Source organism: Phasianus colchicus, chromosome 22, assembly GCF_987193195.1.
Source record: "Phasianus colchicus chromosome 22, bPhaCol1.hap1.1, whole genome shotgun sequence".
Classification (NCBI taxonomy): domain Eukaryota; kingdom Metazoa; phylum Chordata; class Aves; order Galliformes; family Phasianidae; genus Phasianus; species Phasianus colchicus.
The window spans coordinates 2,683,546-2,711,280 of NC_143457.1; the positions used below are offsets into that span (position 1 = coordinate 2,683,546).

General features: G+C 54.1%; 2 protein-coding genes across 4 annotated transcripts; one reads left to right on the top strand and one right to left on the bottom strand.

Annotated features, from left to right (window-relative positions):
- Nucleotides 1-479: 479 nt before the first annotated feature.
- VWA5B1 (von Willebrand factor A domain containing 5B1) lies at nucleotides 480-20,452 on the bottom strand. Of its 2 annotated transcripts, XM_090123091.1 has the most exons (22): nucleotides 19,611-20,452; nucleotides 18,271-18,493; nucleotides 17,476-17,637; nucleotides 16,982-17,204; nucleotides 16,754-16,896; nucleotides 16,498-16,629; nucleotides 16,222-16,346; nucleotides 14,622-14,792; nucleotides 12,062-12,172; nucleotides 11,794-11,996; nucleotides 10,364-10,478; nucleotides 9,109-9,294; nucleotides 8,835-9,009; nucleotides 7,974-8,155; nucleotides 6,229-6,433; nucleotides 5,643-5,960; nucleotides 5,250-5,387; nucleotides 4,883-5,008; nucleotides 4,186-4,260; nucleotides 3,609-3,678; nucleotides 3,319-3,442; nucleotides 2,412-3,177 (listed from the first exon to the last, which is right to left on the bottom strand). In XM_090123091.1, exons 2-22 carry the CDS (start codon nucleotides 18,407-18,409, stop codon nucleotides 2,536-2,538), a joined length of 3,765 nt encoding a protein of 1,254 aa, XP_089979217.1. In that variant the 5' UTR covers nucleotides 18,410-18,493; nucleotides 19,611-20,452; the 3' UTR covers nucleotides 2,412-2,535. The 2 variants fall into 2 exon arrangements, with proteins under 2 accessions (XP_089979216.1, XP_089979217.1); XM_090123090.1 differs by lacking the exons at nucleotides 18,271-18,493; nucleotides 19,611-20,452 and having other exon boundaries at nucleotides 480-2,593; nucleotides 2,670-3,177; nucleotides 17,476-18,250.
- A 116-nt stretch (nucleotides 20,453-20,568) lies between these two features.
- Nucleotides 20,569-27,728, top strand: LOC116242731 (ATP-dependent RNA helicase DDX19B). Of its 2 annotated transcripts, none has more exons than XM_031613688.2 (12): nucleotides 20,569-20,700; nucleotides 20,804-20,852; nucleotides 20,931-20,984; nucleotides 21,499-21,634; nucleotides 22,528-22,620; nucleotides 22,844-22,949; nucleotides 23,187-23,301; nucleotides 23,564-23,741; nucleotides 24,132-24,369; nucleotides 24,923-25,085; nucleotides 25,511-25,702; nucleotides 25,893-27,728. In XM_031613688.2, the coding sequence occupies exons 1-12, from the start codon at nucleotides 20,644-20,646 to the stop codon at nucleotides 25,952-25,954; spliced, it is 1,443 nt and encodes a 480-aa protein (XP_031469548.1). In that variant the 5' UTR covers nucleotides 20,569-20,643; the 3' UTR covers nucleotides 25,955-27,728. The 2 variants fall into 2 exon arrangements, with proteins under 2 accessions (XP_031469548.1, XP_031469549.1); XM_031613689.2 differs by having other exon boundaries at nucleotides 22,847-22,949.
- Nucleotides 27,729-27,735: the final 7 nt, after the last annotated feature.

The window sequence follows — 27,735 nt, forward strand, 5'->3', positions numbered from 1 at the left end:
GAGGTGCAGCCAAGGAAAAAGCGACCGATTGTGTAACGTTTGGCTCCAAAAGCTCCTTACGCAGTCGCATCTTTCTATTGGATTTCCCTTGCCCCGCGCCGCTGATTGCTGCGGTATTTATGTATAAATAGAAGCTGTCTTCCCATAATCTGCTCGTTTCTCCTCATTAAGTCGGGGACTGAGCTCAGGCTCTGGTTTTGGGGATGCTGAGACCCGGTTGGTGCACAATGGACCCAAATCCATCCATTTTCCCCCCAGACTGAGGTCAGTTTTTAAGCTGTTCTCTTTGGGTTTCCATGCGACCAAGGCAATGCAGCCCATTCAGGGCACCCGGTGCCCTTGTACCCCTCACAACCAGATAGATGCTGAGGAGAGAGGAGAAGAAATCCCCCAAAACCCCCATTCCCCAAATCCCCCATTCCCCAAATTCCCATTCCCAAAACCCACATGTTTGCAGCCAAGCATCCCTCCTCATCCTCACCCCTTGGGGCACAATTCCTTCCCGTCCCCTTCCTCCATCCTCGCAGCGTTTCTCCCTCATTTAGGGAACGTCTCGATTTGCTAATTATTTTTAATCATTATTACTCATCTCTCCCTTCCTCCCCCCCAACACTCGGTCCCGGCTCCGTCAATCACGCTAATAGCTGTTTACAACCTATCATCAACTCTTGCATAACATCCACATGACTGTGCTCGGATGCCTCCGACACCCAGAGCTGCCCTGGGCTCTATTTTGGGAGAGCTGAGCCCACGGCACCGAGTGGCTACGTCCCTCCTGAGAAGCATCCCTCGATGGTGGATGGTGTTGGTGGGTTTCATAACCCGCCCATGCTCCGCTGATGCGCCCCAGCTATGGAGAACACAGGGTTTGAGGTCTGGCCCTGGCTATGACTGCAGCTCAGCACTAGGGATGCCCCACTCGGGTTGGTTCTCTCCCCAAAATCCCAACATCCAGCCCACCTGACCCCCGGAATTGGGGAAGCCACTCTCTCCCCACGCAAATATTTATTTTGCGCGGCACGGAGGGGCTCATTTATTAAGCTCCAGCTGATGACTGTATTCAAACTCATTTCTCCTAATGAGGCACTCACAGTCGCTCCAGCAACAGCATCCCAGCAGCCACACTGCATCCAGCCCTCAGCCAAACCCGGAGAGAACCATGGGGACCTGTCCCTACGCCAGGCAGACCCCACGGCCCTCATCAGCAGCCCAATTAGGCAGCTGGAGGTGGCTAATGAGCCCAGAAAACAGTGGGCAGGCACGGCCTGGTGCTTGGCTGGCATGTGGTAGGGTGAGAGGATGTGAATAAATGTTTGCCATCCGTGTGGCTCAGCCAAGGGAGCAGCCGTGGGGCAGGGAGGGGAGTGGGGAAAGGAATGGGATGGTGGTGGGGAAACACCTGCAAGAAGGCACTCATGTAACTGCTCACCAAACCCCGCAGCCATCAGTTCTCCATGCACCACGGAAGCTCCAGGTGCATCTCCTTCCCCTTTGAGCCCAAATGAGGAAATTAAAAGGTGGGTTTTTGACTTTTTTTTTGTTGTTGTTCTCCCATTTTGCACGACCCACACCACGCTGCAGACAGTTGGGGTGACCCCAAAAACAAGGCAGGCTCCGATTTACCCAGACAACACGGCAGTGCCAATGATCCCATCACACAGACCCCAAATGGTGACACTGATGCTCACGGACCCCTGACTGCACACACACACACACACAGCACAGAAACCTGAAGCACACTGCAGGAGGAAAAGGCAACGTGACGTGCCCACATCCCTGGAGTTTTCCAGGTTGGATCTTTGGGGTGAAGTAGGATGCTTCAGGCTGGGAAAATGCCCCCTTGCAGCCTTTCCTCTGCTCCCCACAGCTCTACAAGGAGTGACATGGACAATATGTTGGTCGACAGCACAACATCAGAGCACTGCACACAAAGGATGCAGCATTTTGGCAGGGAGTACAACCCCCCAAGCTGTTTTGGCACAGGACGTCTCTATTTGGTGCCTGGGGGGCTGCTCTCCCTGCCCACCCACTCTGCACAGAGCCCCTGAGGCACGCTGCCATCTGCAGGAGCTCTGCATGGGCTCCTGGAAAGGCAGCCTGGGGCTACAGAGCTCAGCACCATCCAGATTTATGGTCCCCATCTGCAACTGATGCAGCTCATGGGGCTCAAGGCAAGGCAGCATCCTCCCAGCTCCTTGGTCCATCACAGCAGGTTTCCCTTACAAAATGCTGAGGGATGCTCACTTCTGCTACAAGATAGCTGAGATAGGAGAAGCTGAGGATGTGGGGATACATGGATTTCTGGAGGGGACACAGCGTCCTGGCAGCAATGAAGGAGCAAGAGCTGACTGGGAACCAGAAGCACACAGCTAACATCTTAGTGCAGGGACCGTCCTGGGGCAAAGCACCAACCCCTGAGCACAGCATTTTGCCCAGGCTGCTTCTGTTTGCTGACCAGCTGGAGGCTGCCTGGTCAGCTCACACAGTCCCTGTGGTGGCATCCTCAGGGATGGGTCCCTATCCTGCTGCTCCATCTCACACACTGCCTGGGTTGTAGCACAGCAGGTTGAACTCCAGGTTCTCATCCCAGTGCCTGAGCAAGACAAAAAGCTGCTGGGCTGCAGATTTCACAGCAGCCAGGCTGCAGCCCTGTGAGAAGTCCTGCTCACCCAGCCATAAGCTGGCCTTGGCAGCCACCAGCTCCCACTCAGTGAAGTGGGATGCTGAGCTGTGCTCCAACCAGGCCAGTGCTACAGCCGTGGCCCACAGCATCCCCTCGGGCTCTGTCTGCTTCTGCAGCTCGATATCCAGCAGCAGCATTTGGACATCAGTGCTTTCTGCCTCGGAGATGCTGGCATCCCACCGCTCGGCTGGGGAGTGGCGGATGGTGATGGCAGGAGGGGAGAGCTCGCTCTCAGCTTTCAGAGCTTTGGAGATGCTTTCCATGGCACCTCCTGTGTCCCATGCAGAGCTGCTGCTGGGGATCAGGAGCTGCCGGCTGTGCACGGGGCTTCCACGCTGCTCTGGCCTCTTGGTGCTGGAGGAGCTGGAGGGGCTGAGCGCCAAGCGGTGGCAAGAGAAGGGTGAAGTCCAGCAGAGCTTCTCCATGGGGATGCTGACTGCCTTGCAGAAGGCACTGTTCATGAGGAAGGCACCGCAGGCCAGCTGCAGGGACACCTGCAAGGAGAAGCAAGAAGCTCTGAGATACCAACCATATGCACGCCGTGTGGGGAAAGAGGAGATCCCCATCTCAAAATGGACCTCCTGACACAGTGCTGGATGGCTCAGGGGTTCCCTGCCCAGGGCTGAGCTGCTCACCAGTGGAAGGTAATCGGTGCTTTCGCCATCACTCTCAGAGCTGGCTTCGCTCGCTCTGCCTGGAGATTTGCTCATGAAACCTTTGGCAGCCCGAGTCAGCAGCCTGGTCTTCTGGAGGGTAAGCCTGCAGGAAGATGGGATGGCAGCCATAATGTGTGCATCCCCTCCTGGTGCCCACCTCTCCATCCCATCCAACCACCCCTATCCTCAGCCAACGCAGTGATGGTCACTGTTCCGTGCCGGATACATGAGACCTACAGGTGGCAGAGGAAGGCAGGGTGCACTCATACCTTGCAGCAAAGATGCTCTCGATGGATTTTGGGGAGCGTGTGGAAGGAGCAGACAGGCTCTGGAATGGCACTGGGAAGAAACACCAAGAAAATGCGACAGGAGAGTGACTGTCAGAGCACAGGGAGCAAAACCTACAGTGCTGGGGTGTGAGCTGCTGCGTCTGCTAAAATCCTGCCTCTCCTCTTGCTTGTGTGGGATACAGGGTAACCGAATTAAAAAATGAATGTGAGGAAATCTGTGCCAAAGGCTCTGTGCCTTTCACCTCTGGAAGCAGCCAGGTCTTGTGCTCACAGGCCTAATTGTAGGCAATAGAGTTTAAAAAATAAAAACCAGAATACTCAGCAGAAAACTGGATGAGGAGCCCAAATCACTGACTCAATTTCTCAGCAATTATGCTGCAGCAGCTCCAAGCTGTTTTCCTGCCCATTCCCATCCCCAGACCTGACTCCAGAGAGCAGCAATCATGGGGGCTGAAGCCACGTGCAGAACAAGAACGGTGCTGGAGCCCAAAATGTGGGGCCTGGCATGTAGCTGTGAGCTGCCCCACCTTTGGGCACCCTGGAAACCTTCCCTTACCTTCAGGGATGCGGCAGCGCTTCCAGCTGGAGGACAGTGGGGTGCTGCAGGGTGACAGCCTGGGCTCATCCATATCTGCAAGGAAGGAAGGAAGCACAGCAGCATCGTTACCAACCTGAAATCTCCCTTGTGCCACCTCCAGCCCCCGAGCACGGAGGTGATTTTAGTACTGCCACAACCCTGACAGCAACAGATGCGATCCCAGCCCAGCTTGTCTTCATTAGCAGAGGATTTGGTGACAGGCAAGTGCCTCACAGCCCCTTGCCTCTAATTATGCCCCGCTTCATCCCTCATGCTATCCGTGCTACGGCTGCCAATTAAGTTCCAAGCATGGTTGGCAGCCACTGTCTGTGGTTTGGGAGTTTCAGGGCAAATTGCAGCTTCTTCCCTGTTTAAGGAGAAGGATTCCAGCCAGACGTGTGGTTAATTGCTCTGAGCAAATGGCTGGGCTTTTTTTTTTGGGGGGGGGGGGGTGGGGGGAGGGGTAGGCACTGTACATAACAGGACAAAAGACCAGAGAATATATCAGTTACAAAAAAAATAAAAAATAAAAGGTTATATCTTCATAAAATCATAGAATGGTTGGGTTGGAAGGGACTTTGCAGCAGGCTGGTTGCCAACCACTGAACCAGTCCATCTTTATGGACTGAGCCAACGAGAACAACAGCAAGGAGACACAGCCAAAGCCAGGTCTTACCCATGCCATAAAATCCATCATCTCCATTCTGGCCACATGGTGAGAGGGGTTGTGCAGAGGAAAGGCCACGACACCTCCTGCGCCCCGAGCTGAGGCTCCTATGGTCACCTTGCTTGGACAGAGCCCCTTGGTATGAGAATTTCTGGTGTTAACCAGGGACTGGGATAGCAACAAACCCCAAAGGCCGGTGAGCTCAGTCCCTATGCCATCCCAACCCAAGGCTGGCCACAGAGAGTGAGGTTGTTGCCACCACGAGTGACAGGAACCCAGCAACAGATGGATGGACCAGCCTTAGGTGCACAGATCTGGCGTTGGGTTGAGCCTTGGCAAGGTTCCTGGGGTGCCCCCCACCCAACCCCCACATTACCTGTGTGGCTGTACTCAATGATGGGGGGCAGGTAGGTGCCACTGCTCAGCTCCACCGGCACGAAGGCTGTGTATTTACTGATGACATTGCAGGCCTTGCTGGTGTGGATGGCGTTGAGTTGGTATCGCCTCCCTGGCCCTACGTGGGACAGACACCAGCATTAGAGACCTCTGCATCCTCTCTGAAAAGAGCAGTGATGCGCTGGCACAGCTGCCCAGGGAGGTGGTGGGGGTCACCGTCCCTGGAGTTGTTCCAGAACCGTGGAGATGTGGCACTGAGATGTAGGCATGGTTGGGGTGGGTTGATGGTTGGATCCCTTGATCCAATGAGGCCCCTTCCAACCTGGGATGTTCCATGGCTCTATGGTGCTACATGAGGCCGAGGCTCCGTTACCGTGCTCGATGTCGCGCTCCCTCTCGGCGAGCAGCTCCAGGTCCCTGATGACAGCCCTGGCTGCCAGCTGGTGGAAGGTCTCACTCCACACGTCCTCCTTGCCCTCCTCCTGCCCGTTCTGCTCTCGGAGGAGCGCAGGGAGGTCGAAGGTGATTTCCCATTGCATGGGCTCACCGCCCCGCAGCCCCTTCACCACCGCCTTGCAGGAGGCGCGGGGGGAGCGCGGGGACCCCCGGGTGGCACCGGAATCCCAATCCTGGAGCTCCCAGTCTGAAGAGGTCTCTGTTTCAAATGTGAAGGACGGATGTTGGGCAGCCTCTGAAGAGAGGAGAGAAATACGTAATTAATCACAAAGACATAATGAACCCTCCCTCGTGGAGGCACTGAGCGGTGGCATTGAAGGATGTGGCTGGTGGGCATGGTGGTGATGGGAAGATGGTGATCTTGGTGGACTCTTCCCACTTTGGCGATGCTATGATTCTGTCAGTAGGGATGGGTTGACTCGATGATGTTAGTTTGTCATTTCCAACCTCAAACATTGTATGATTCTATTGGCAACGCCACCCAAATCCCTCTCCCACATTACCTGGCTCCCCAGGGCTCCGGCTGTCAGACGAGGACTGCAGGCTGGCATCCAGAAGCCCTGAACCCCATCCCACAGCCACGTCAGGTGCTGGTGGGGATGTGGGGCAGTGGCAGGAGGACACGTGGCTCTGCTGCAGCAGGGAGGGCCGGCGGGCGCCCGCACCACAGATCCAGGTGGTGGAGATGCGTGGGGTGGCAGTGAAGGGCTGGGGAATGCAAAGACATTGAGCTTTAGCCACTGGCTGGGACAGACCTGCAGGGTGTCCCCGAAGCACCAAGGTCCCAGGGTCTCTCTCCCTATTTGGACAGGAGGTGAAATACGGGTTTCAGCCCTGCAGACGTTTTAATGGCTTCATTTGGGAGACAAGGGAAAGAAGAGAAATGGAAAGATCAAGCACCAGTTACTTGGTAACGGGAGGAGGAGGGTGCAGGGGATGGGGAGAAGGGAGTCATTTTATTTTATGTTTTTAAACAAGGCTGTTTCTCTACTTGCAGGATACATGAATCTCCCCTGCAGCATCTCTGATGCTGCATCCAGCACGGAGAGCAGCAAGCAGCCAGCCTCCATCACTCACCACCAAGTGTGTGATGCTCTATGAACCCACCAACAAAACAGGGAGGCAGAAAGCTGTTTGCGTGGCCCAAAACAGGAGCACCCCAAGCTCAGAGTCGGTCAGAAGTGCTCCATCCCATCCCGAGCTCCATCTCCATCCTGAGCTCTCCTCTCAACAAGGGAAGGAGCCAAGCACTGAGCTGCCCATTGCCAGCCCTGACCTTTCCATCCCAGCACGGCGTGTGTGGAGGCGAGCAGAGGGCTCACACTCACGGCCCAGTAAATGTCAAGCCCTGGCAGCCAGCCTCGGAGAGCCGCCAGGAGCCCTCGCAGCACAAGGGACAGCAAAACCAGGCAGCAATTAATTACGAGCAGGATGCACGCTGGTAATGGTTTACTGCCCTCCTGAAGGGAGTCATTTCCATCTCTGCCTTCATGCTGAGCATCCCACGCACAGGCAGGATGCTCTGCGGGCCTCAGAAGTACAAGGAAGGTCGCAGGTATCTCCCAAACCCATCAGCTTGCTTCTCCTGTGCTTTTCGTCACCCTCCCTGCTGTTGCTACAGGGCAGAGGCTTCATTCCCATCCCCTCACCTCCGGCCCCCCTTCACCCCAGTGTCAGCAGAAGAGAAATGAGACCCCAGCATCCCTCTGTGTTTCCATGGGAACAGAAGTGCACGGCCGCTGCACATCCTCCCAGTGCAGATTTCAGCACTGGGCATCACAGTTATGCTGAGGACATGAGAAAAACCATCCCCACCCTTCCACAGTGCAGCTCCAAGCCCTTTCCAGGACTGGGTTCAGTCTGTGGGTCATCACATGCATCCAGCCTGAAGCTGTGGGATATGCTTTGGGACCGACCTGGGGACCTTGGAGGGCACAGATGTGCCACGCACAGATTATACACCACAGCCAAACGCTGGGGAGATGGGCAGGAGGGAGCCTGGGGATGAGACAACAGCAAAGCTAAACACAAACCACGCAGGTGTGGGAGGAGGAGAGGCATTCAGCAAACAGAAGCAGGGAGCAGGATCCCATCAGCATCCCATCTGTGTTTGCCACATGCTTGTGGCATGCTGCAGCACACCCACCAGGGCTGGCATGACCCAGGCTCCTTCTCCTCCACAACCCAGATGCTCCCAGTGCCGTGGGCTCATCCTATGGCACAGGTAGCATCCCTGGGGGTAACCCACCTGGAAATGCACAGGCTGTAGCTCAGGGCTGAGCTGCTGCAGGTCCTGCAGCTGGGTTTTACGGAGGGGGTTCCTCAATAGCGCACTGCCCGGGTCGCTGGCTGTGGGCTCCTTGTAGAGGGGCTGACGGTCAGAGATTTGGTTGGCACTGTATGCACGTCTCCTGCAGGATGCCTTCACATCTGAGTGGGGGGAGAAAGGGTCAGCATCAGTCCTCCCGAGGAGGATAAGGACATATTCAGCCCTGCTCGGTTCAAAGCAAAGCAGCAAAAGCGCAGAAGAAAACAAGAGCCTACACTCAAACCCCGGGGGATGTCAGGAGAGCTGGTTGGGGAGGCTTCGTCTGAGCAGTTTTCAGCCAGGAAAAAAAAAAAAAAAAAAGAAAGAAAGAAAAAGAAGAAGAAGAAAAAAAAAGCTGACTGCATTTACCCAAACCTTCCTGGAGAAGACAAAGGGTTTACTAATGAAATTTCATTAGTGCAGACATTTTCCTGTCAGAGCAAGAGCAAAATTTCATTTGGAAACGTATGATTTCTCATTGTTTTTGACAAGGCTGAGAGGATGAGCTGCGCAGTTCCTCTCTGACTATCAGCAGAGGATATCCCACAGGTAGCAGAGGTTTCCCCTGCAGCACGGGCCGAAGCTGGGGCTGCTTTGGAAACCTCTGGGGAAGGCAGATCTCCAGGGCTGCCACCGGTTTCCTGACAGCTTCGGGTAAAACATCCGAACCAAACAGCCTCGTTGAGATGTGTCATCCTCCCACAAAGCCCTCTGACACTTTGCAGCTGGGGAGATGGAGCTGTCAGGCGAGCAAATTGGCAGAGCAGAGATGAAAGCTGGTTAGGAAGACAGGGGCCTGACCAGCATCCGTGTCTGATTCTCCGCTGGGGTCCCTGCCTGCCGCCAGCTGATCCGGGGTGCTGCATCCCTCTGGGTAGTTCCAGCTCTCAGCACCAGTCCCTTCTTCTTGGGAATGAAAGAAAACGGAGCTGCCCGACTCCTGGGAGCGCATGGTGCTGTACCATCGCCTCTTGTCCTGCGGGGAGCAGAGATGGGTTTGTGTTTGTGCACTGGTGCCGAGGGGATCTCAGCCACGCAGGGAGCTCAGTGACGGTGGGAGAAGAGTGGCACTCACAGCTCTGGGTTTGGAGATGTACAGCGAGGTGTCGCAGATGATGCTGTAGCCCACCAGGCGGTCCCCAGGGAAGAGGCAGCTGGTGTTGAGTGGGGAAACCAACACCTCGGTGCTTTCAGGGAAGACCCACTCCACTGACACATCACTCAGCACTGGGGCCATCGCCTTCTTCAGCGACCTGATCACCTGGGGTGGGGAGCAGGAGGAGGAGGAACCACACCAAAAGCTGTGAGGCTGAGCCATGAACCCCAAACCCTGTTGGGTTTGGTTGGGTTCGATGCCAGCACAAATAAATGGAGAGAGCAACACACTGCCCACCACCCCGATGGGGAAGGCCAACATCTGTGGGGACACGTGGACTGCAGAGCCATCCCTGCACACTGTGGGATGTCAGCATCAGATTCACAGCTTTGCATCTCCTGTGTTCCCTATTGTTCCCACTGCTTTGTCACCGGCTCTGGAAGATGCACCAGGCTGTTTTATAAGGCTATTAATTGATGCCTCAGACTGCTGAAGGCAAAGCACTATATTAATAGCTCTATTTAAAAAGAAAGAAAGAATGAAAGAAAAAAGAAATCACCTCCCTTCACTGTCTTTGCTTTTAATTTACATCAGAAACGCTGATGCTGTTCTGTCTTAGAGAGGATTCTGTGTGCTACAGGTCCCTGCAGAGGGACGGGGGCTGAAGCCCTTTGAGATGGATGCAGACAGAATTGAAGGATGTTTCTGAGCTGAGGACCCGATTGTCTCCGGGTTTGTCACACAGTGCATGCTTTTACCAGGAGACCGAGCCCACAAAGGACCATTCTTACAGCACAGCCTCAGCTTTCACGGGCAGAGCGAAAACGCAGCTCCCTCATTTGCTTTAAAGTCAGCTTAATAAGCAAAGCAACCGCAGCACGCTCCCCTCCCTCCAACCCCGGGTACTTCTCGCCTGAGCAGCGCCAGGGCTGAGCCTGACTTCAAAACTAATTGGCTGCTTTGATGCCGGCTCTCTGCCCTTCCTCTGCTCTGCGGCAGCAGCTGCTTTGAAGCCGGAGCGGCTGCACGGTGGCTATCGCCTCTCCCATCCCCGCGTGGGGTAAACACCTCCCACTGCCTCCGCCAGCGGAGAGGAGGATGCTCCCATCCCCTCCTGCTCGTCCACCTGCTGCCTAGTGGGAGCTGTAAAAGCAGCAGCAGCAGGAGGAGGGGAGGGGGGGGGGAATGGGATTGCAACGTGATGGTTTGGAGAGGTGATGGCACGCGGTCGTACCTTGGGCTGCAGCCTCTCGCCCTCCACCAGGAACTCAGCGACGCCCCTGGACACAGCAGCTGCTCCCTGCACCAACCTCCTGCAGGCGTGGGGTCCAATGCCGAAGCTGTAGCACCTGCAAAGGGAAGAGAAAGGAGCTCCTCGTTTGGGTGGCTGGAGTGGGGATGGGAGCCGCTGGGTTGAATGGGGCTTTGGGCAGCCTGGGCTGGTATTAAATGGGGAGGTTGGTGGCCCTGCATGTGGCAGGGGGTTGGAGATTCATGATTCTTGATGTCCCTTCCAATCCTGGCCATTCTGTGATTCTGTAGAAAGCATCACTGCCCATAACATGGGGTTGGGATTGGATGGGTTTTCAGATCCCTTCCAACCCAAAGCACTCTCTGATTCTCAGGTTCCATGAAGGAACAACACTCGGGGCTTGCCAGCAGGATCCCCAACTGCTCAGCTGCCAGGTCAGCTCCTCTCCGCACTGAGTGCCTGCGGTCAATAGCATTAAAGAGCTAGTAATTATCTCTGCTCACAATTACAACAAACATTTTCTCAAGGCAAGAAGAACCAGCTGGGCGAGACTGCTGCTGTCACCCAACTCAGCAAGCCAAAGGCTGCAAACCAGGGGCAGGCAGAGGGAGAAAACACCCCCAGCAGCCATCTGCATCTGCACCAGGGGGCTTTTCTCTTGGAGGTTTTAATCCCCAGATGGCTGCAAATCTTCCACAGACTCACACCCTCTTAAAGAGGTTCTGATCTCCTTTTGAGCTAAGGGCTCAAAGCCCAGATTCCAGCACCAAGAGAGAGGGACAGGAGTCCTGTGCTGCTGAGAAGCACTCAGCTCTCCATAGAGGAAAGAAAGGAAAGAGCAGCTTCCCTGATCAGCTCTGGACTGGAGAGGAGTAAGGCTTTTTAATGCCTGATTCAGTGGTTGGCAAGCCTAACAGATTTGGAACTAAATGATCTTTAGGTTCCCTTCCAGCCCAAGCCATTCTATGATTTTTTTCTATTTTCCTGATGTTTCATCTCTCTTAAAGAGATGGAGAAGAAATCAGACCATGAGGGCTGGGGAACGGGCTGGGAACTCGCCGCATTCATTTCCTGCTTATGCCATTGCTCTTTTTCAGCAAATTCAATTCCCATCCTGGAAGCAGCTGGGTCCAAGCCCAGATGTGCTTCAAAAATTAAAAAAAAAAAAAGAAAAAAGGGAAAAAAAAAAAAAAACAACAAAACCAAAACAGCAAGGAAGATTGCTGGTGTGTCAATCTCTCCTAGCAGGAAGCACCAGCAGAGAGCCTGTGAAGCTGTCAGCCCAAATCTCCTGTGCTTGATTGTTAGAAAAGCATCTGAACTTCTGGGATCCGTTCCAAACCCTTTGAGGTTCCGTGCTCCTGACACGGGCTGGGCTGTGAGCTGCAGCCTCCCAACTCTGTGCCCCATACCTGGTGGAACAGGCGTGATTCCGCAGCAGCTCCAGCACCATCCCTGTGCTGCCCACAGCCCTGTGAGACAGCAGGAAGAGCAGGCGGGGGTGGCCCCTGCGGATGGGCTGCCGGACAATCCACTTGAGAGGAGACAAGATGTTGGGGCTCCCAGTGTCTGCATGCATCCTCCTGATGCTCTCACAGGCCACGGCCAGGCTTTCCTGTGGGAGGAGTGTGGGATCGCCCATCTGACCCCCAGCTCCCATCCCATTCACCCAGCACTCACCTCGCAGTACGTCCTGCTGGCTGGGAATAGGATCTTGAAAGTGGAGCTGAAAGTGATGATGTTGAAGAGGCATGCTGGCATCAAGCTCTTGAGGGCCACCAACAGAGCATCCTGATGGAAGGAAGCAGTGGGTCAGCACGCCGTGCCTCTCCTGTCCACTTTGGCTTCATAGAACAGCTAGGTTGGATGGGATCTTAAAGCCCACCCAGTTCCAACCCAATGCCATGGGCTGGTTGCCACCCATGAGATCAGGTTGCCCAAACCTCACCCAACCCAGCCCTGAGCATCCCCAGGGATGGGGACCCACAACTCCTCCCATGGCAGTGCTCAAGGAAGGGATGCGTTTAGTGGGCACAGTGGGATGGGTTGGGGTTAGACTTGGAGATCTTGGAGGTCCTTCTCCAACCTTAATGATTCTAAATCAGTTTCTTTCACATGATCTATGCTGAGAAATCTCTGCGTATCGCTGCTCTCTTGCAAGTTCCCTAATGTTTTTTTTTGGGTCCCGATGCAACGAGGACAATGGGGTGCTTCCAAAGAACAAAATCTCTGTTGCTCCAAAATGGTGAATTCTCTGCTCACCCCGCAGCACTGCAGCATGGAGTTGGGGGTGAGAAGCAGAGTGTGAAGCAGAGCCGTGCGACACATAATGCACTGCAGTGCCCGAACTGGCAGAAATAAACAAACAGCTTCGAGTCGCACAAAAGGAGAAGCCTCCCCCAGCCCCAACTCCCTTATAGCTGGCACAATTAAAATAGCAAGGAGAGGCTGCTTCCAGAACTTGTCATTACCAGCAGTGGTTATCTAACTCGCCTGCTCCTGGTCTCTTACATAAGGGGACAGAGCTTGGAGCTGCTGGGACAACCACCGTGGTCAACTCCACCAGCAAGCAGTGCTGCAGGAGGGGGAGCAGAGAGCTGGCAAGGCTGCGTGTGCTCTGATAAAGGCAGACTTCTGCATAGGGCAGCAGAAAGCCCAGTGCCAGCCATGGGAGAGGAGCTGCCAAGGTCACACCGGCCGCCTCCTTGCTTCATCCCAGGGCAGGGCATGGGCAGAATGCTGTGTGGTCCACGAGTGGGGCTGCCCTTTAGCAGCTTTCACACCGAGCTGTTATCTCAAACCTACAGGGATGTATTTATATCGCTGCTCCCAGCAGGCTCTGGGGGTGCTGGCTCCTGCAGATCTGACATCGCGCCTTGGAACTCATTACAAAGATTAAATAAATTATTTAAAAAAAAAAAAAAAAAAAGGCATAAAAAAAAACCACCCAGATTTCCAAATATTTCTGTTAAAGCGCTTCCCGAAGTGAGCTCCCAAAGCCTGCCTTCTGTTTCATCAAGCAGAAGGATTTATTGCTTCTTGCAGTAAATATTGATCCTGATCCCGTTGCACTCTCTATCAATACGGCGGCTCAATAAGAAGAGATGTTTGCCTCCAGAGAAGTCAATTCCCAGTTATTTTGCCAGCTCGAGCAGTGCTGACGCAAGCACTGTCCCTTCTCCCTGCTGAAAGGGATCAGATGCAAAAAGCCTTGAACTTCCCACCTCTGGGGTCAGATTAGAGACCTCCTGCCCAAACCCAGCCCAAGTCAAAGAACACAGAGTGGATGCTTTGAAGCAAAGGAAACGGAGGGGGGGGGACCTGTGGCCTTCCTGGGGCTCGGTGCCATCCCTCAGGGTGACAGCACGCTCCTCATCGCTGGAGGTGGATGTCCTCAGTCAGTTCCCATGGAAACAGGAGGAGGTTGGGAAGGAGATGGGCTCGGAATGCTCCCTGCCTGCAGGCAGAGCTGCTGTCAAAGCAGGGATGCGGTGGCTCCGGGTGTTTGCACCCAAACCTGGTGGTAGGTGGGTTAGGGAAGGGTGTGAGCACATCATGGAAGCCTCTGCGTGCTCAGCACAGCACCCAAATGCAATCAAAGCCCCGAGGGATTCTGCAATCCCCTCTCACTCTCTGCAAGGAATACAGTTAGGGCGGTGTGGATCCATGCCCTGCTCAGGAGGATGTGATGTCCATTTGGGGCTCAGGTGGCCCCCAAAATCAAGAGAAACTCCATGCAGAGCTTCTGCCAGAGACTGCAGCTTCTCACCAACACCTGCCAGCTGGCAGCCAGCAGACACCAGCCTGCCTCCAACGAGTCAGGCAGTGCTAACAATAATTAAAGTTCCCACAGTGCTTTCCCCTTCACCAGGTCCCCAGTGGGCTCAGAAACCTCTCCAGATCCCATGGGCAGCAGCACGAAGCAGAGCCAGGTCCCAGGAAGGATGAATGAGGGGTTGTCCTACAGCCTGGACAAACCCAAAGGGGTGACAGCAAGGGGACCTGACAGCTCCATGGGAACCCCAAAACATCCCAACCTTCCCATCACCCAGAGCACACTGCTCAGAACCCCACACCAGACCCACAGGCCCTCATTTGTGTTTGAAAATGGGATCATGCTGGCTGTGCCCTTGCAGACACCTCCATTTAGCCCTACAATTGGTCTCTGGATGCCTCAAGGCCCCAGGTACAGAGAGCTGAAGGATCATAGAACCACAGAGAGGGGTCCAGCAGCACAAACCTTGGCACGGCGGATGCTCGTGCTGCTCCCACTGCAGTCCACCAGGAAGATGAATTCTCCAGCAGCTTTCTGCAGGTCTGCTGGGGTCGTGCTGAGCTCGGGGCAGAAGTTCAGCATGAGGACAGGGTGGTGGGGGATGTCCTTGTGGAGGCGCTTCCGGATGATTTCCGTCTGCAGAGAAGAAGGAGAGGGTGTAAGAATTCAGGAGAGTGATTTTTCTGCCTCCTTTTTTTCATATAAAGGGAATTAATTGGCTGCTGGGTTTTCCCAGGCTCCCCAGGCTGCTTGCTGGGACTCAGGATCCACTCTGCAGCACTTGGGGATGTGGTTTATGGGCATGGGTTGACAGCTGGCCTGGTGATCATAGAATGGCCTGGGCTGAAAAGGACCACAATGCTCATCCAGTTCCAACCCCCTCCTATGTGCAGGGTCTCCAACCAGCAGACCAGGCTGCCCAGAGCCACATCCAGCCTGGCCTTGAATGCCTGCAGGGATGGGGCATCCATAACCTCCTTGGGCAACCTGTTCCAGTGCCTCACCACCCTCTGGGTGAAAAACTTCCTCCAAGTATCTAACCTAGTTAGATTAGTGGTCTTTTCCAATCCTAATTGATGCTGTGATTCTGAGCAGCAGAAACCTGCCCCAGTTGTTGAGGGCTTTATCCAAAGTGTGCACCTCACCAGGGCTTTTTGCTCTATTTCTCATCCTCTGTGCAGTTTCTGCCCAGTCCTCCTGGGGCACAGAGGTGGCTTTCCCACAGGGAAACGGTTCTGGAATGATCCTCCCCATGATAACTTGACATGCTAAAGACAGAAATAATTAGGGAGCCATGTGAGCCGTGGCGTGGGAGGTTCATTTCGTTCCACCTGCCGCACGCTGAACGCAATTAGAGGAAGCGCCTGCCGTGCGAGCAGCCCGTCCTCATCACCGTGCTGCAAGGGGAAGGGAAAAGAGAAGGGGCTGCAGCAAAACGAAGAGCACCAGCAGCACGGGGAACAACCACGGAGCATCACCAGGTGTGCCCAGCCAGCCCCTGCTTCAGGGCTGTAAGCACTTGGGGGTCCTGCATGCAGAGCCCAGACGGCTCCCAGCAGTCCCCTCCTTTCCACCTGCTGCGTGGCAGGCAGGGAGCACTGAGATGTCACTCAGCTGGGGCTGCTGAGCCATAAATCCCAGAGCTGAGGTTTTTCTATTTGCTCGTCAGCAGAACAAAGAGAAGTTTCTACTACCTTGTCTTCGGCTGAGCTCGTTATTCCAAGCCAAATCACTTCCATCTCTCTGACAGCTTATCCAGAAACGGTAAACATTTACGGAGCAATTAAAAGAATACTTTATTCAATGTCACTGCAATAATTATAATACCGTTAATGCTATAATAATGTACCTACCTAATTATGCTATGCTAGAACAGCACTAATTATACACACAGCACCCATCTCACAGCCTCTTCCACACCCGGTTCATCAGAAGCAGTGCAGAATTTTCCCCTCCTCCTCCATATAAACCCCTCTCCAAGGGAGGATGCTGCAGTTATGGACAAGCACTGCAAGCAAGCAACCACATAATCACCCAGCTGAAGGAAAGCCTCGGCGCCTCTCACCTTTTTCTCAGCACTGGGGTCCTTCTTTGTGCCTTTAATGAAATCATTCTTCCCCTTCAAGTGCTGTTCGTACTCTGCAGGCGTCATATCACCTTCTTCCATCAGGATGTGAGGCTTGTGGGGCTCTGGAAATGCAAGAGAACCCCCTAGCTCAGTTCCAGCTTTGGAAGAGCTGCATGCACCCATGCTTGCGATGGCTTTTGAGGGAGTCTGGGGTTATCTTGGAGAAGTCTGACCCCTGGCAGTGTGTGCAAAACAGGGGCAGAGCCCACGTACCACTTGGGTGGATGAGGATCTCCACAGGTCGGTCAAATGTGTGCCTGTTGGCCAACGTGATGACGATGCTCTTCGCTGAGCAAGCGGAGGGGTCGGCATCTGCTCGGATCTCATGCGTGGGGCTCTCAACACCTGGATGGAGGGACCAAGGGGTGGGTAGGGAGGGACCAAGGGGTGGGTAGGGAGGGCCATAGGACCCCACGCAGGGGGAAGGAAAGGAGGATGATGAGTGTGGGCATCATAGGCGGCCCCGTACCTGCCAGCAAGCATGGCCCCCTGATCTCCAGGTGGAAGCTGAACTCGTACTCAGAGGGGTTGGTGGCCTCGCTCTGCAGCAGCTGGGCCAGACAGAAACTGCTCCCAAGCTCTGGGCTCCCTGATGCGCAGCATTGCTTGTCCCTGCAAGTGAGGTGAACCCCAGTGAATGCCTGAGTGCTGTCTCCCTGCACCAGTCCCAACCAGAACCCATCTCGTTGTTCCATACATGCTCAGCTGGTGGCTGGAAAGGCTGCTGGTGTTTTCCAGGTTGGGCTGAGGGACCCTGGGGACACACACAGCTGGCAGGAGGACCCGCACAGCCCCGCTGGGCAGAGTCTGCAGCTCAGAGGAGGTGCTGATGAAGATGGAGACGCTTTCCAGGGGAGGAATTGTGCCCAGGTTGGCCACAAAAGCAATCCTCTCCAAGTCCTCATCCATCACAATCCTTCCTGCAGAGAGAGACAGCCGTATTAGGGTGTCACAACCACAAAAAATGCCATTCCCTAGGCCTCCCAAAGTCACCCCAACCCTGGACCAAATGCCCACGCCAGCCTTCCTCTCTAGGGAACCCAAACCACAGCCCTCTGCATTACCATTTTGGCAGATGCCATATGGATATGAGTCCCCTTGACGCCACGACACATGACAGCCACCCACTCTCTACCACCTCCCCTTTCCCTTGGCTCCCTGTGTTCCCCAAAAGGCTCCAAACTCTCTCACCACCCCTGCTGGGAGCTCCTCCATCAGGGAGGCTGATGCTGTCCAAATACACGTCGTCAATCTTGGCTTTGTCCTTTATCTGCACGGTCACAGCACGCTGGCAGATCACTGCCTCAAATCCCACGACGGTGGTGCCTTCATCCAGGGGGAAGATGAAAAGCCCTGCCAGCCAGGAGGGTTTTAGCAACACCAAGCCCTCATCCAGAACCCATCAGCCTTGGGTTCTCTGGAGGAGCTTAAGGTCAGGCTGGATGAGGCCCTGGGCAGTGTGGTCTGGTGGGGAGCACCGGGGGTTGGAATTGAGTGGGCTTAAAGATCCCTCCCAGCCCAACCATTCAATGCTTCTGATTCATGAACAAGAAGAGCCAAGTGCTGCACTGGGGAGGAACAAGCACAAGATGTGCTGGGGGATGCAGCTGGAAATGGCAAGGCAGGAACCAATGGACACCAAGGTGACCACAAGCCAGCACTGTGCCCTTGCTGCCAAAGCAGCCAGCAGTATTCTTGGTTGCATCAGGCACTGCCAGCAGGTCGAGAAGCTGACCCTGCCACTCTGCTCTGTGATGGGACACAGGGACACACAGAGGTGGTGGGATTGCCATCCATGCAAATCTCCAAGCCCATTTGGACATGATTCTGGGCACCAGCTCCAGGTTTCCCCGCAAGGGCTGGGTGGGATCAGAGCCATTCTATGATACCCAATTCACACTTCTCCAGTCGTACCCTTTAGGCCCACATCACTTTGCATTTGCAACCACGGGACACGACTCCCACAGCAACACGTGCTTCACTTGCCTTTGCAGGGCTGTGCCTGCAGGTTGCAGTAGGTGAGTGATGCTGTCATGCCCAGGGCATATCCACTGACACAGGATGTCACCTCGGAGGCAGTGAGCAGCAGTGGGCAACGGGAGCTCTGGTTGATCAGCCCTGGCATCTTCACCACCACGCAGTGCTTGGGAAGGAAGAACCCACGAGAGGAGCCTGGAGCACCACGAGTCCTCCTTGTGCCTTCACAGCCCTGAGGGCAGAAGGAGAGGTGAGTTCTGATCACCACATCCCCGCCTGCACATCTCACCCACTCAAGCTGGGGCAGAATGGGCCAATTTCAGCCTTCCCTCCACCCTGCAGTGCCACCGTCCCCAGGGAAGGCTCTGCCCCCCCCTCTCCACACCATGACTCATCTCTGGCTCAGCAAAGCTCAGTTGTAAAGCTTCTGCCAAGCGCCGCAACCCTTCCCCTGGAGGTTCTGCTCCGTGCTCCCATCCCCAGCGTGTTTCCTCCCCTTCCAGCACAGGCACAGCGCTGCGGGAGACGGAGACGCAGCATCATTTCCAGCCAGCTGACGCATAGGTGCTCGGGGCGAGATAACAGAGGGCTGGCTGCACCGCAGGGCTGGCTGCACCGCAGAGAGGTGGCAGAGGGCATCGGGATATTAGGAAGTAATTAAGCACCAGATGGGGGAGGAAGGAGGGGGAGCGCTTTGCCTTAGGGAAGTAAGGGAGAAATGAGCAGGGGAAGCGAGGAGTGGAGAATTCATTTCTGAGAAGGTGAATTCAAGTCCCAGCGGGGGGACAGCAGCAGTGTCCCCATGCTCCCGAGGAGGTTGGCACAAGCTGCAAGCCCCATGCTTGGGCTCAAAGCCCCGTTGGCGGGGCCACAGCTCCCAGCTATCACCGCCGCGGGTTGCTGCAGCCTCACAGCCGCTGGCCTGGCCCCAGCGGGACGGATCAGAGCCGCATCAGCAGCACCGTAATCCCATCCGCGTGGGCTCGGATGGAAGTCACCACCCGTCCGGCCAAGCTCAGCCGCAGCGCACAGCGGTGACACCGCAGGGCCCCTAACAAAGCGCCGGGATAAACCCCCTCCCCCCCCTACTTGGAGGACGGCTGTTGTGCAAAGGGTTCAAAATATTCCTCCGGCTTCGTTTGCATCAATCAACACTGACATCCAGCGGCTCGCAGCCCGCTTACAGCCTCGCAGCCGGCCGCGCTTTGCAGGGATGTGCGCGCACAGCCGGCCGGCCGCCTGTTGCACCGATGCGGTGTCGGGGCTCACGCAGCACCTCGGGGAGCCGCAGCGATGCCGTTCAGCCTGGCAAAGCCCGCACACGCAGCCGGCGTGCCGCTGCTCCTTACCTTGCCTGTGAGGAGGAGGAAGGTGGGGCGAGCAACTTCTCCCCTTCTCCTGCGGCTCGGGAAAGGAATCACGCAGGCAGCGCTTCACGCCGCTCTGCCTCTGGAAGGCACGGGGAGACGGAGACGAGGAGGGAGAGAACAGGGGAGGAGGGAGCGGGGTGACCGAGGCACGGACACACGCAGACGGACGCAGGTCCGGGAGCCCGTGGCAGAGCGGAGCCGTGCGGAGGTAACCATGACGATGATGCTCCCGCACCGCTGCCTTCGCCTCCGCCTCCCGCGGTCCCTCTCCGGCCCTGGGGACGCGATGCGGAGCCCGCAGGGACAAGAAGGGTCCGCGGGGTACCACGGCAGCGCCCTGCCCCGCTGAAGGGTCCCGCTGGGGCTGCCCCACAGGCGCTGCTGTCCCGATAGGACACGTGGAGCGGGGATGGGGCGCGCGGCTCCTCCGTGTCCCGGCCGCTTCCACGGCCCCGTTTTCCCTCTCTGCGTCTCCGTTTCGAGGATGGAAACTGCAAATGTCACAGCTGTGCCCTGAGCCCCAGCTCGCACATGGACACACGTATGGGGGAAGCCCTCCCTTCTGCAGCAGCTCAGCAACAACAGCACAAAAACAACCATCCCAAAGCCGTGTGAGCCCACCTCGCTCCGTTCTCTCGAGCTTTCCGGGGTACCCCAGCACTGCGTGCCTTGGGAGTGGGGCTCACCCCGCACCGTGACCCCGACCCCGCAGCACAGCGTGGGACCGACCCCACTTCACGCACAATCACTGAATAGGGCTGACCCTGCAGTAATACATCAGGACAGGGCCCCACACCTGTGGGGTAGGTGTAGGGTAGGGGCACGGCCTGACCCCAACCCGGTGCTCCCTCCTAACCATCCCCCCTCCGCCTGGGCGCGGGGCGGAACTTCGCTCCCCCGGAACTACAGTGCCGGTGTCGCCGCCCCCCAACCGGAAACGGAACAACACCGCGCATGCGCCCTTCCCGCGCCCGGCGCCATTGCGGTGCTGGCGGCGCGGCCCGGCCCGGCCATGGCCACCGACTCGTGGGCCCTGGCCGTGGACGAGCAGGAGGCGGCGGCGGAGTCGGTGAGGCCTTCCCCCTCCCTACACACACACATATACGCACACACACCCTCCTACATCCCCCTCCCTGCCCCGCAGCCGGGCTCACCGTGTGTCCTTATTGCAGCTGAGCACTCTGCAGCTGAAGGAGGAGAAGGCCAAGCCCGACGCCAATGGTGAGCGATGAGGGGAGGGCGGGCTGGGCGCTTCCTGAGGTTCTCAAGCCTAAAGCTCGCCCTCCTCGCTCCCCCCAGGTGCCGTGCTGAAGGCGGACGACAACGTGGAGAGGACGGAAGATGAGGAGAAAGGTGGGTGAGCGCTCAGAGTCGCCGGATCCTTGGGGATATATTGGGAAAACCCCACGTGTGGTCGTTCGGGTTTCATTCTGCTGCCGTTCATCCTCACCCCGTGCAGTATTTTGGCCCTGGAACCTTCCCAAGTGCTGTTTCCTCGTGCTTTTCTTTCCTCATTGGGCTGTCGGTGTCAACCTTAATGATGGTATGGAAAATGGGGAAGCCCTAAAAGCCACCTGCCCCCATGTCAGCAGACAGCGGGGTGTTCAGCCCTGCTTCCCAGCTAGATGCTGAGCTGTAGGAACTGAAATGAGTTCAGCCCTGAGGTCTCCATTCGGCCTTAAAACTCTGCCAGCTTCACTTTGTGAGGCTTAATGTGAAGTGTGAACCCGTGAGATGTCCTGGCATTCAGGAAGTCTGGGCTGTCTGCGGGGGGGGGGGGGGGAATTTGGGTCTTTCCTTCCTTGGGTAGAGCAGCATCAAACCAGAAGCAACACCTGCGATGGCTTTTCCACCTCCCTTTTGGCAGAGGACCGAGCTGCCCAGTCCCTGCTGAACAAGCTGATCCGCAGCAACCTGGTGGACACCACCAACCAGGTGGAGGTGCTGCAGCGAGACCCCAACTCACCGCTCTACTCCGTCAAGTCTTTCGAGGAGCTGCACCTGTAAGTGCCAACGTGAGCTGTGTGTGATAGATTCATGTAGCAAGAGGTGGTCGTGTGGGGTTGTTGTCGATTAGATTGGTGATCTCAGCTTTACTGCAAGGGAAAACAGACCTGCTGTGACTTCACACTGGTGTTGTTCTGCTTCCTTAACCTTAGTGGCTGGATGTATCCCAAAAGGCAGAGCTCCTGTAGCACCCGTCAGACTAACTCCTGTCTTTCAGAAGGCAAACGGTGTGGGGGAGTTAGGGATGAGGCAGCTGGGCTAAGTGAGCCCTGTGTTGTGACTTGGTGCAGCCTTAGCAACTGTGTCAGAGCTGGGCTTGGCGCGTCCTTGAGCAGTGCAAGGTTACCTTTCAAAGGGCTTTTGTTCCAGCCGTCCTCTGAAAGTGATACCATCTTTTCAAGCAGTGTGTTGTGCTGAGCAGTGGGAAGTGGTGGGCAGAACAAGTGCAACCTGCTTTGAGTAGAGCACTGCTTACTGCTAAGAGATCACTGCCACCATGACCTGAGTTTCAGGTTGGATTAGTGGACAAGATTAGTGGCCTCTATTCCAGGATGGCCAGGATTGTCTGGAAAGCTGCTTTAGAACATGCAAGAAGCACAGCAGCAGCCTCTGGAGCTGTGATACGAGGTTTTCCATGTTGAAAGGCAAGCATCCAGGTTGGCTTAGTAAATTGAGGGTTGTTTTTTTGGTAAAGCTTCTGTTCCAAAGAGCACTGTGCTGCTGCTTGCAGCTTCCTGCCACTGATGGTGCCATGCAGCAGTGCAATCCCAGCAGGGATGCAGATGTCGAGGTCTGGCTGCAAGGTTTTTCTTGCCCTTTGGGATGGTGTAGCTGCTTGCCTCTAAGATATTCCAAGGCAAAGCTTAAGAGAGAACCCCTCTGTTTCCAGGAAACCACAGCTCCTGCAAGGAGTCTATGCCATGGGCTTCAACAGACCATCAAAGATACAGGAGAATGCCTTGCCCATGATGCTTGCTGAACCGTACGTACATGTGCCTTTCTGCTTCCTCACAGTGTAGGAAAGGTCTGAAAGATTTTCCTTTCAGAGAGGGGAGGACAGTGCTGGGGCTGAGGGGAAAAGATGGAGCAGTGCCACATCTCAGAGCTGTGGGAATGGCTCAGCCTGCACTTGCTCTCCCCCAGCGTTGTGGGGTGGTTCGTTTTCCTGAGCTCATGCTGATGTTGAACCCTGCTGTGTGTCGCAGCAGCCCGCAGAACCTGATTGCACAGTCTCAGTCTGGTACTGGCAAGACAGCCGCCTTCGTCCTCGCCATGCTCAGCCGTGTTGAACCTGGGAACAAGTACCCACAGGTGAGCTGTAGCTCCCAAGTACCCACAAGTGGGTTGTAGCACAGGTGAGCCCTTCTGTGGGGGCTTGGGGTGGTGCAGAGACTCCCTACCGAAGGGCCTGGACTTCTGTTGAGGCTTTTTAAACCCAATTTCCTTGTGAGATAGTTAAGCAGTGTTACTGAAGCCTGAATTCTTTCCTTAAAAAAAATCCTGTTGGTGTTGGTTGTCTCATGGTCATTATTTCTCTGTCCCTTCCAGTGCCTGTGCCTTTCCCCAACGTACGAGCTGGCACTTCAGACAGGAAAAGTGATTGAACAGATGGGGAAGTTTTACCCGGAGCTGAAGCTTGCATATGCTGTCCGAGGCAATAAATGTGAGTAAGCTGAAACACCACCAACAGACTGCAAATGAAAATAATTTTCCTTGGGTTCAATACAGCACTGGAACGTAATGATTTTTAAACATCTGTACAGAATATGAATTTGATGTAACGAGAATCAACTTAGTGGGTGTCCTGGGACAACGATGAATGCCTGTGGTTTTACCATGGTTTATTCCTTAGCTCAATCTGAGCTCAGTAGGAGTTATAGTGTGGCTGATCTCAGAGCTTGACGGGTGGCTTTCTGTCTCAACAGTGGAGAGAGGTCAAAAGATCTCAGAACAGATTGTAATTGGCACACCTGGCACTGTGCTGGACTGGTGCTCCAAGCTGAAGTTCATAGATCCCAAGAAAATTAAAGTGTTTGTCTTGGATGAGGCTGACGTGATGATAGCAACCCAGGGCCATCAGGATCAGAGCATCCGCATTCAGAGGTAAGCATTACAGATATTGTGTAACACAGGGGCAGCAGGGCTACATTCTTGGCCTGGTGACTTCCACAACAAAGCAACAAGATTAAAACAATACCTTTAGCTCTAATCCTGGCATCTGATAGAGGCAGAATGCTATGGAAAGATGAGTGGTTGCAATTTTCTTCTGGAATAAGCCCCAGAGCATGGCTTTATTCCTTTTTTTTTTTTTTTTAAGAATGTGAGCCTGTAAGATGTGGGAATGATCAGGTGTTGATGAGAGAAGCATGAGGCTTTGCAGCCACTGAAATAACTGGCTCTGAGGTTGTCGGTCTGCGTTGCCTGGGGCATCCATCCAGCAGGAGATTCCAGGGTGCCACGTGGGAATGCTGCTCACTTTGCTCTCTCTTGCAGAATGCTCCCCAGGGACTGCCAGATGCTTCTGTTCTCAGCCACTTTTGAAGATTCTGTATGGAAATTTGCTCAAAAAGTTGTTCCTGACCCAAACATTATCAAGCTGAAGAGAGAGGAGGAGACGCTGGACACTATTAAGCAGTATTACGTTCTGTGCAATAGCAGAGATGAGAAGTTCCGTGCTCTCTGTAATATCTATGGTGCTATCACCATTGCCCAGGCCATGGTCTTCTGCCACGTGAGTCCTTTTGGGGGAAGTTACTTCCAGCAGCCCTATTGGCCAGGTGTCCTTTTCAGAATGGAACCCAAGGAAGGGATGGGGAAGTCTTACAGTTCATCTGATATGTAGCTCTTCTTGGCCCTCAAATTTGGTAATTGCTGTCATATGTGAGGGGTTTCTCTGTGAGCTACACCAAGGCTTTTCCCCTGGAAGCCACCATAGATCTGAGAAAAAGCAGTGCAGATAGCTGTACAGAGCTCTGCTGCTGAAGCTCAGACAGGATGGAACCTCTACTGTCTGCTGCAGCAGCCTGCTTTTCTGCTGCCTCCAGGTGTCACACATTGCCAGAGTTCAGAAAACCAATTGGAAACAGTTTAATTCAACACTGTGTAAAGCCTCTGTTGGCTTTCCCAGCTTCTTCCTGCTCAAACGTTGCCCCTTTCCAAGCTGAGTAGTTTTGTTTTAATGACGATGGTTCTGAGACTTCAGCATATGTACACAATGCAAGTCTCGCTTGTAAAGTGGAGTAAAACTTCCTCCCAACAATGACAGGCTTTGCTTTGTGTTTCAGACCCGGAAGACAGCTGGCTGGCTGGCAGCAGAGCTCTCGAAGGAAGGCCACCAGGTGGCACTGCTCAGCGGGGAAATGATGGTGGAACAGAGAGCCGCGGTGATAGAGCGCTTCCGAGAGGGCAAGGAAAAGGTGCTGGTGACTACCAACGTCTGTGCCAGAGGTAAGGCAAGGCAGAGCTGTGCCAGGAGGGGCAGAAGCAGTGCTTCATTCACATCGCTGGTCGGTTTGCAGAAAGCATTTCTATCCTCAAGTTCCACCCCAGACAAATGAGGGTCCTAAGGTGACTTTGAGCAGTTCAGACTCTTTTCCATTAGCCATGCTGGTGGGGTTCTCTATGCTGATAGCTGGATGGCTTGTATGTCAAAGTACCTCAGAAATATCTTGTGAAGAAGGTTTATTTCCAGCTGCACTTGCAGGTTCTGTGGGCTGGTTTTTGCTGCTTCTTGTGTTTCTTCTTCAGAGTTTGAGACTGGCTGTTAAATCTTCATTCAGTCTGGGGTGACCACACGGCAGCTGTCTGACTATCACACCACAGGAGGCTGTTCCTGCTACAAAATCATGGCATCTGATGCTTCCTTTTATCAGGGATCGATGTGGAGCAGGTCTCTGTTGTTATCAATTTTGACCTTCCTGTGGACAAGGATGGAAATCCAGATAATGAGACCTACCTGCACCGCATCGGGCGCACGGGTCGCTTCGGCAAGCGAGGGCTGGCGATCAACATGGTGGACAGCAAGCACAGCATGAATATCCTCAACAGGATCCAGGAACACTTCAGTACGTACCCTCAGGCTTTTTTCCCTAAATTTAGATGTCATTTCTGCATAATTCTTTCTTTCTGTAGATGTGAGCTGGCTGACAGCTGTTTGTTGAGCCTGAGCGGATCAGTGTAACTCCTCAAGAGGAGGCAGCTTTCCCTTTGCTGCTCTCTGGTGTTGGTGTCTGACTCGTTTCTTGTCTTCCACAGGCAAAAAGATCAACAGATTGGATACTGACGATTTGGATGAAATTGAGAAGATAACTAACTGAAGGACAGCTGCTGGAACCCGTGCGTACCCTGCTGTGGAAGCTCTCCCACTCCAATTGGATCAGATTGGCACGCCTCTCAGCTCGTCCCGAGGAGGACTCCTAAGATACGAGTACACAAAAATTACCTCATTTTAAAAATTGCAGTTGGACTTTCAAATGTGCAACTAAGGGGGGGGAGGAAGAGGAAATGTTTACAGAAGCTTTTAACATTTCTTAGTCTAGCCTTAAAATGGGAAGATCTTTTGAATGCTAAGAAGTAAACTTGCCACAAGTGGGCAATGTGTAATTACTGAAAACTAATCTGGGGAAAGAAAAAAAAAAAAAGAAAAAAGCTTTATTGCTTTTAATTGAAGCAAAGTTCAGCATAAACACGATCTGTTAAAAGACAAAAAAAGAAACGAAACCAAGGCAGCTGGTTTTTGGGTAAAAACTCAACTTGTACAAAATAGGATGTCACCTTCTGAGCTCTTAAGACTCATTTCTGGTTTAATGATGGATTTGCCCAGCTTCTCGTTAGGTAAATTGTCCAGGGAGGGTCTCCAGTAAGTCAGAGTCTCTAACACAGGTGCAGTGTTGCTTTTGCTGGGCAGTACTTTCTTATTACTTTGTCCTTGATCTGTTAGAACAGCCGCTGTGCAGTGGTGACAGTGCTGAAGTCAGTGCTCGAGAAATTCACCTGAAGCATTTAACCTTGCCAAACTATTGGGTGGGTGGGGAAGGGGGGGGATGGTGTGAAGGGAACTGTACTAATTAGTTTTCTGAATAAATTTGCCTCTGTAAAATGCTAGCATCCATTGGAGTGGGGGTTAGCCACCTTCAGGCAGGCGGTGCTGGTTCTGAGATGCTGCTGCGTGAATCATGTATACAGAACTGCTGGATTTCACTGACCAATAATAGAAGTATTTATCTGGCTTTAAAAAAGAAAAAAAAAAAAATCCTAACAGCGTGTGTTGACCAAAAAAAAAAACCTCCTTTTAGAAATGCCAAATTGTACCCTGTGATGGGATGCTTCAATATCAGAGGTCAGATGGTGGAGGGGAAGCGTTCCCCGCTTTCATTGCGTCCGCAGTGCAGCTCAGCCATGCCCTTGCCTCAAGGTGACCCACGCCAGAGAAGGGACGAGCAGCAACTTCTGTGGCTTTGAGTTGGGTTGGGACCACTGCAACACGTAGGAAAAGCCTGCAGGTTGCACCCCCAGCCTGGTTTGCAGGAGATGGAGGCTCCTGAGCTCTTGGGGATGCGCGTGAGCAGCCACCGGCCGCTATTCGGTGTAGGAATCACTTCCAAACAGATGTATACATTGTAAATTGAAAACTAGGAATTTATTCTGCAATTCTGGCCGTCATATTCTGTTCAAAGACAGGAACGTGGATCCTTTTACCAAGTAAAAAACAAAACAAAACTAAAAGAGGCTCGTTTAAAATGTACCTAAAATTTTAGGAAACCGTGCACCCTTTTATCGATTTGTATAAAGGCTTTAGTGGGGGGGGGAGAAAAAAAAAAAGAAAAAAAAAAAGAAAAAAAATCTGTTAAACTCTTTTGTATTCTGGGGTGTATCTATTTTTATTCTGTTGGAAACCTATTTAAAGTGGCAGGTGAGTGAGTGCTTGCGTGCAGAGTGGAAGACTTGTTGCAATCACCTCCTTTCGTGGTACAGCTGAACGACCTCGTGACAGCAGTGAGTTGAATTGTCATGAAAGCTGCTGTTGGGCCTGTGTGCTGTTTCTAATGTACTTTTAATTGGAATAAAGAACACATACCGACTGATGCTTCAGCTTGTT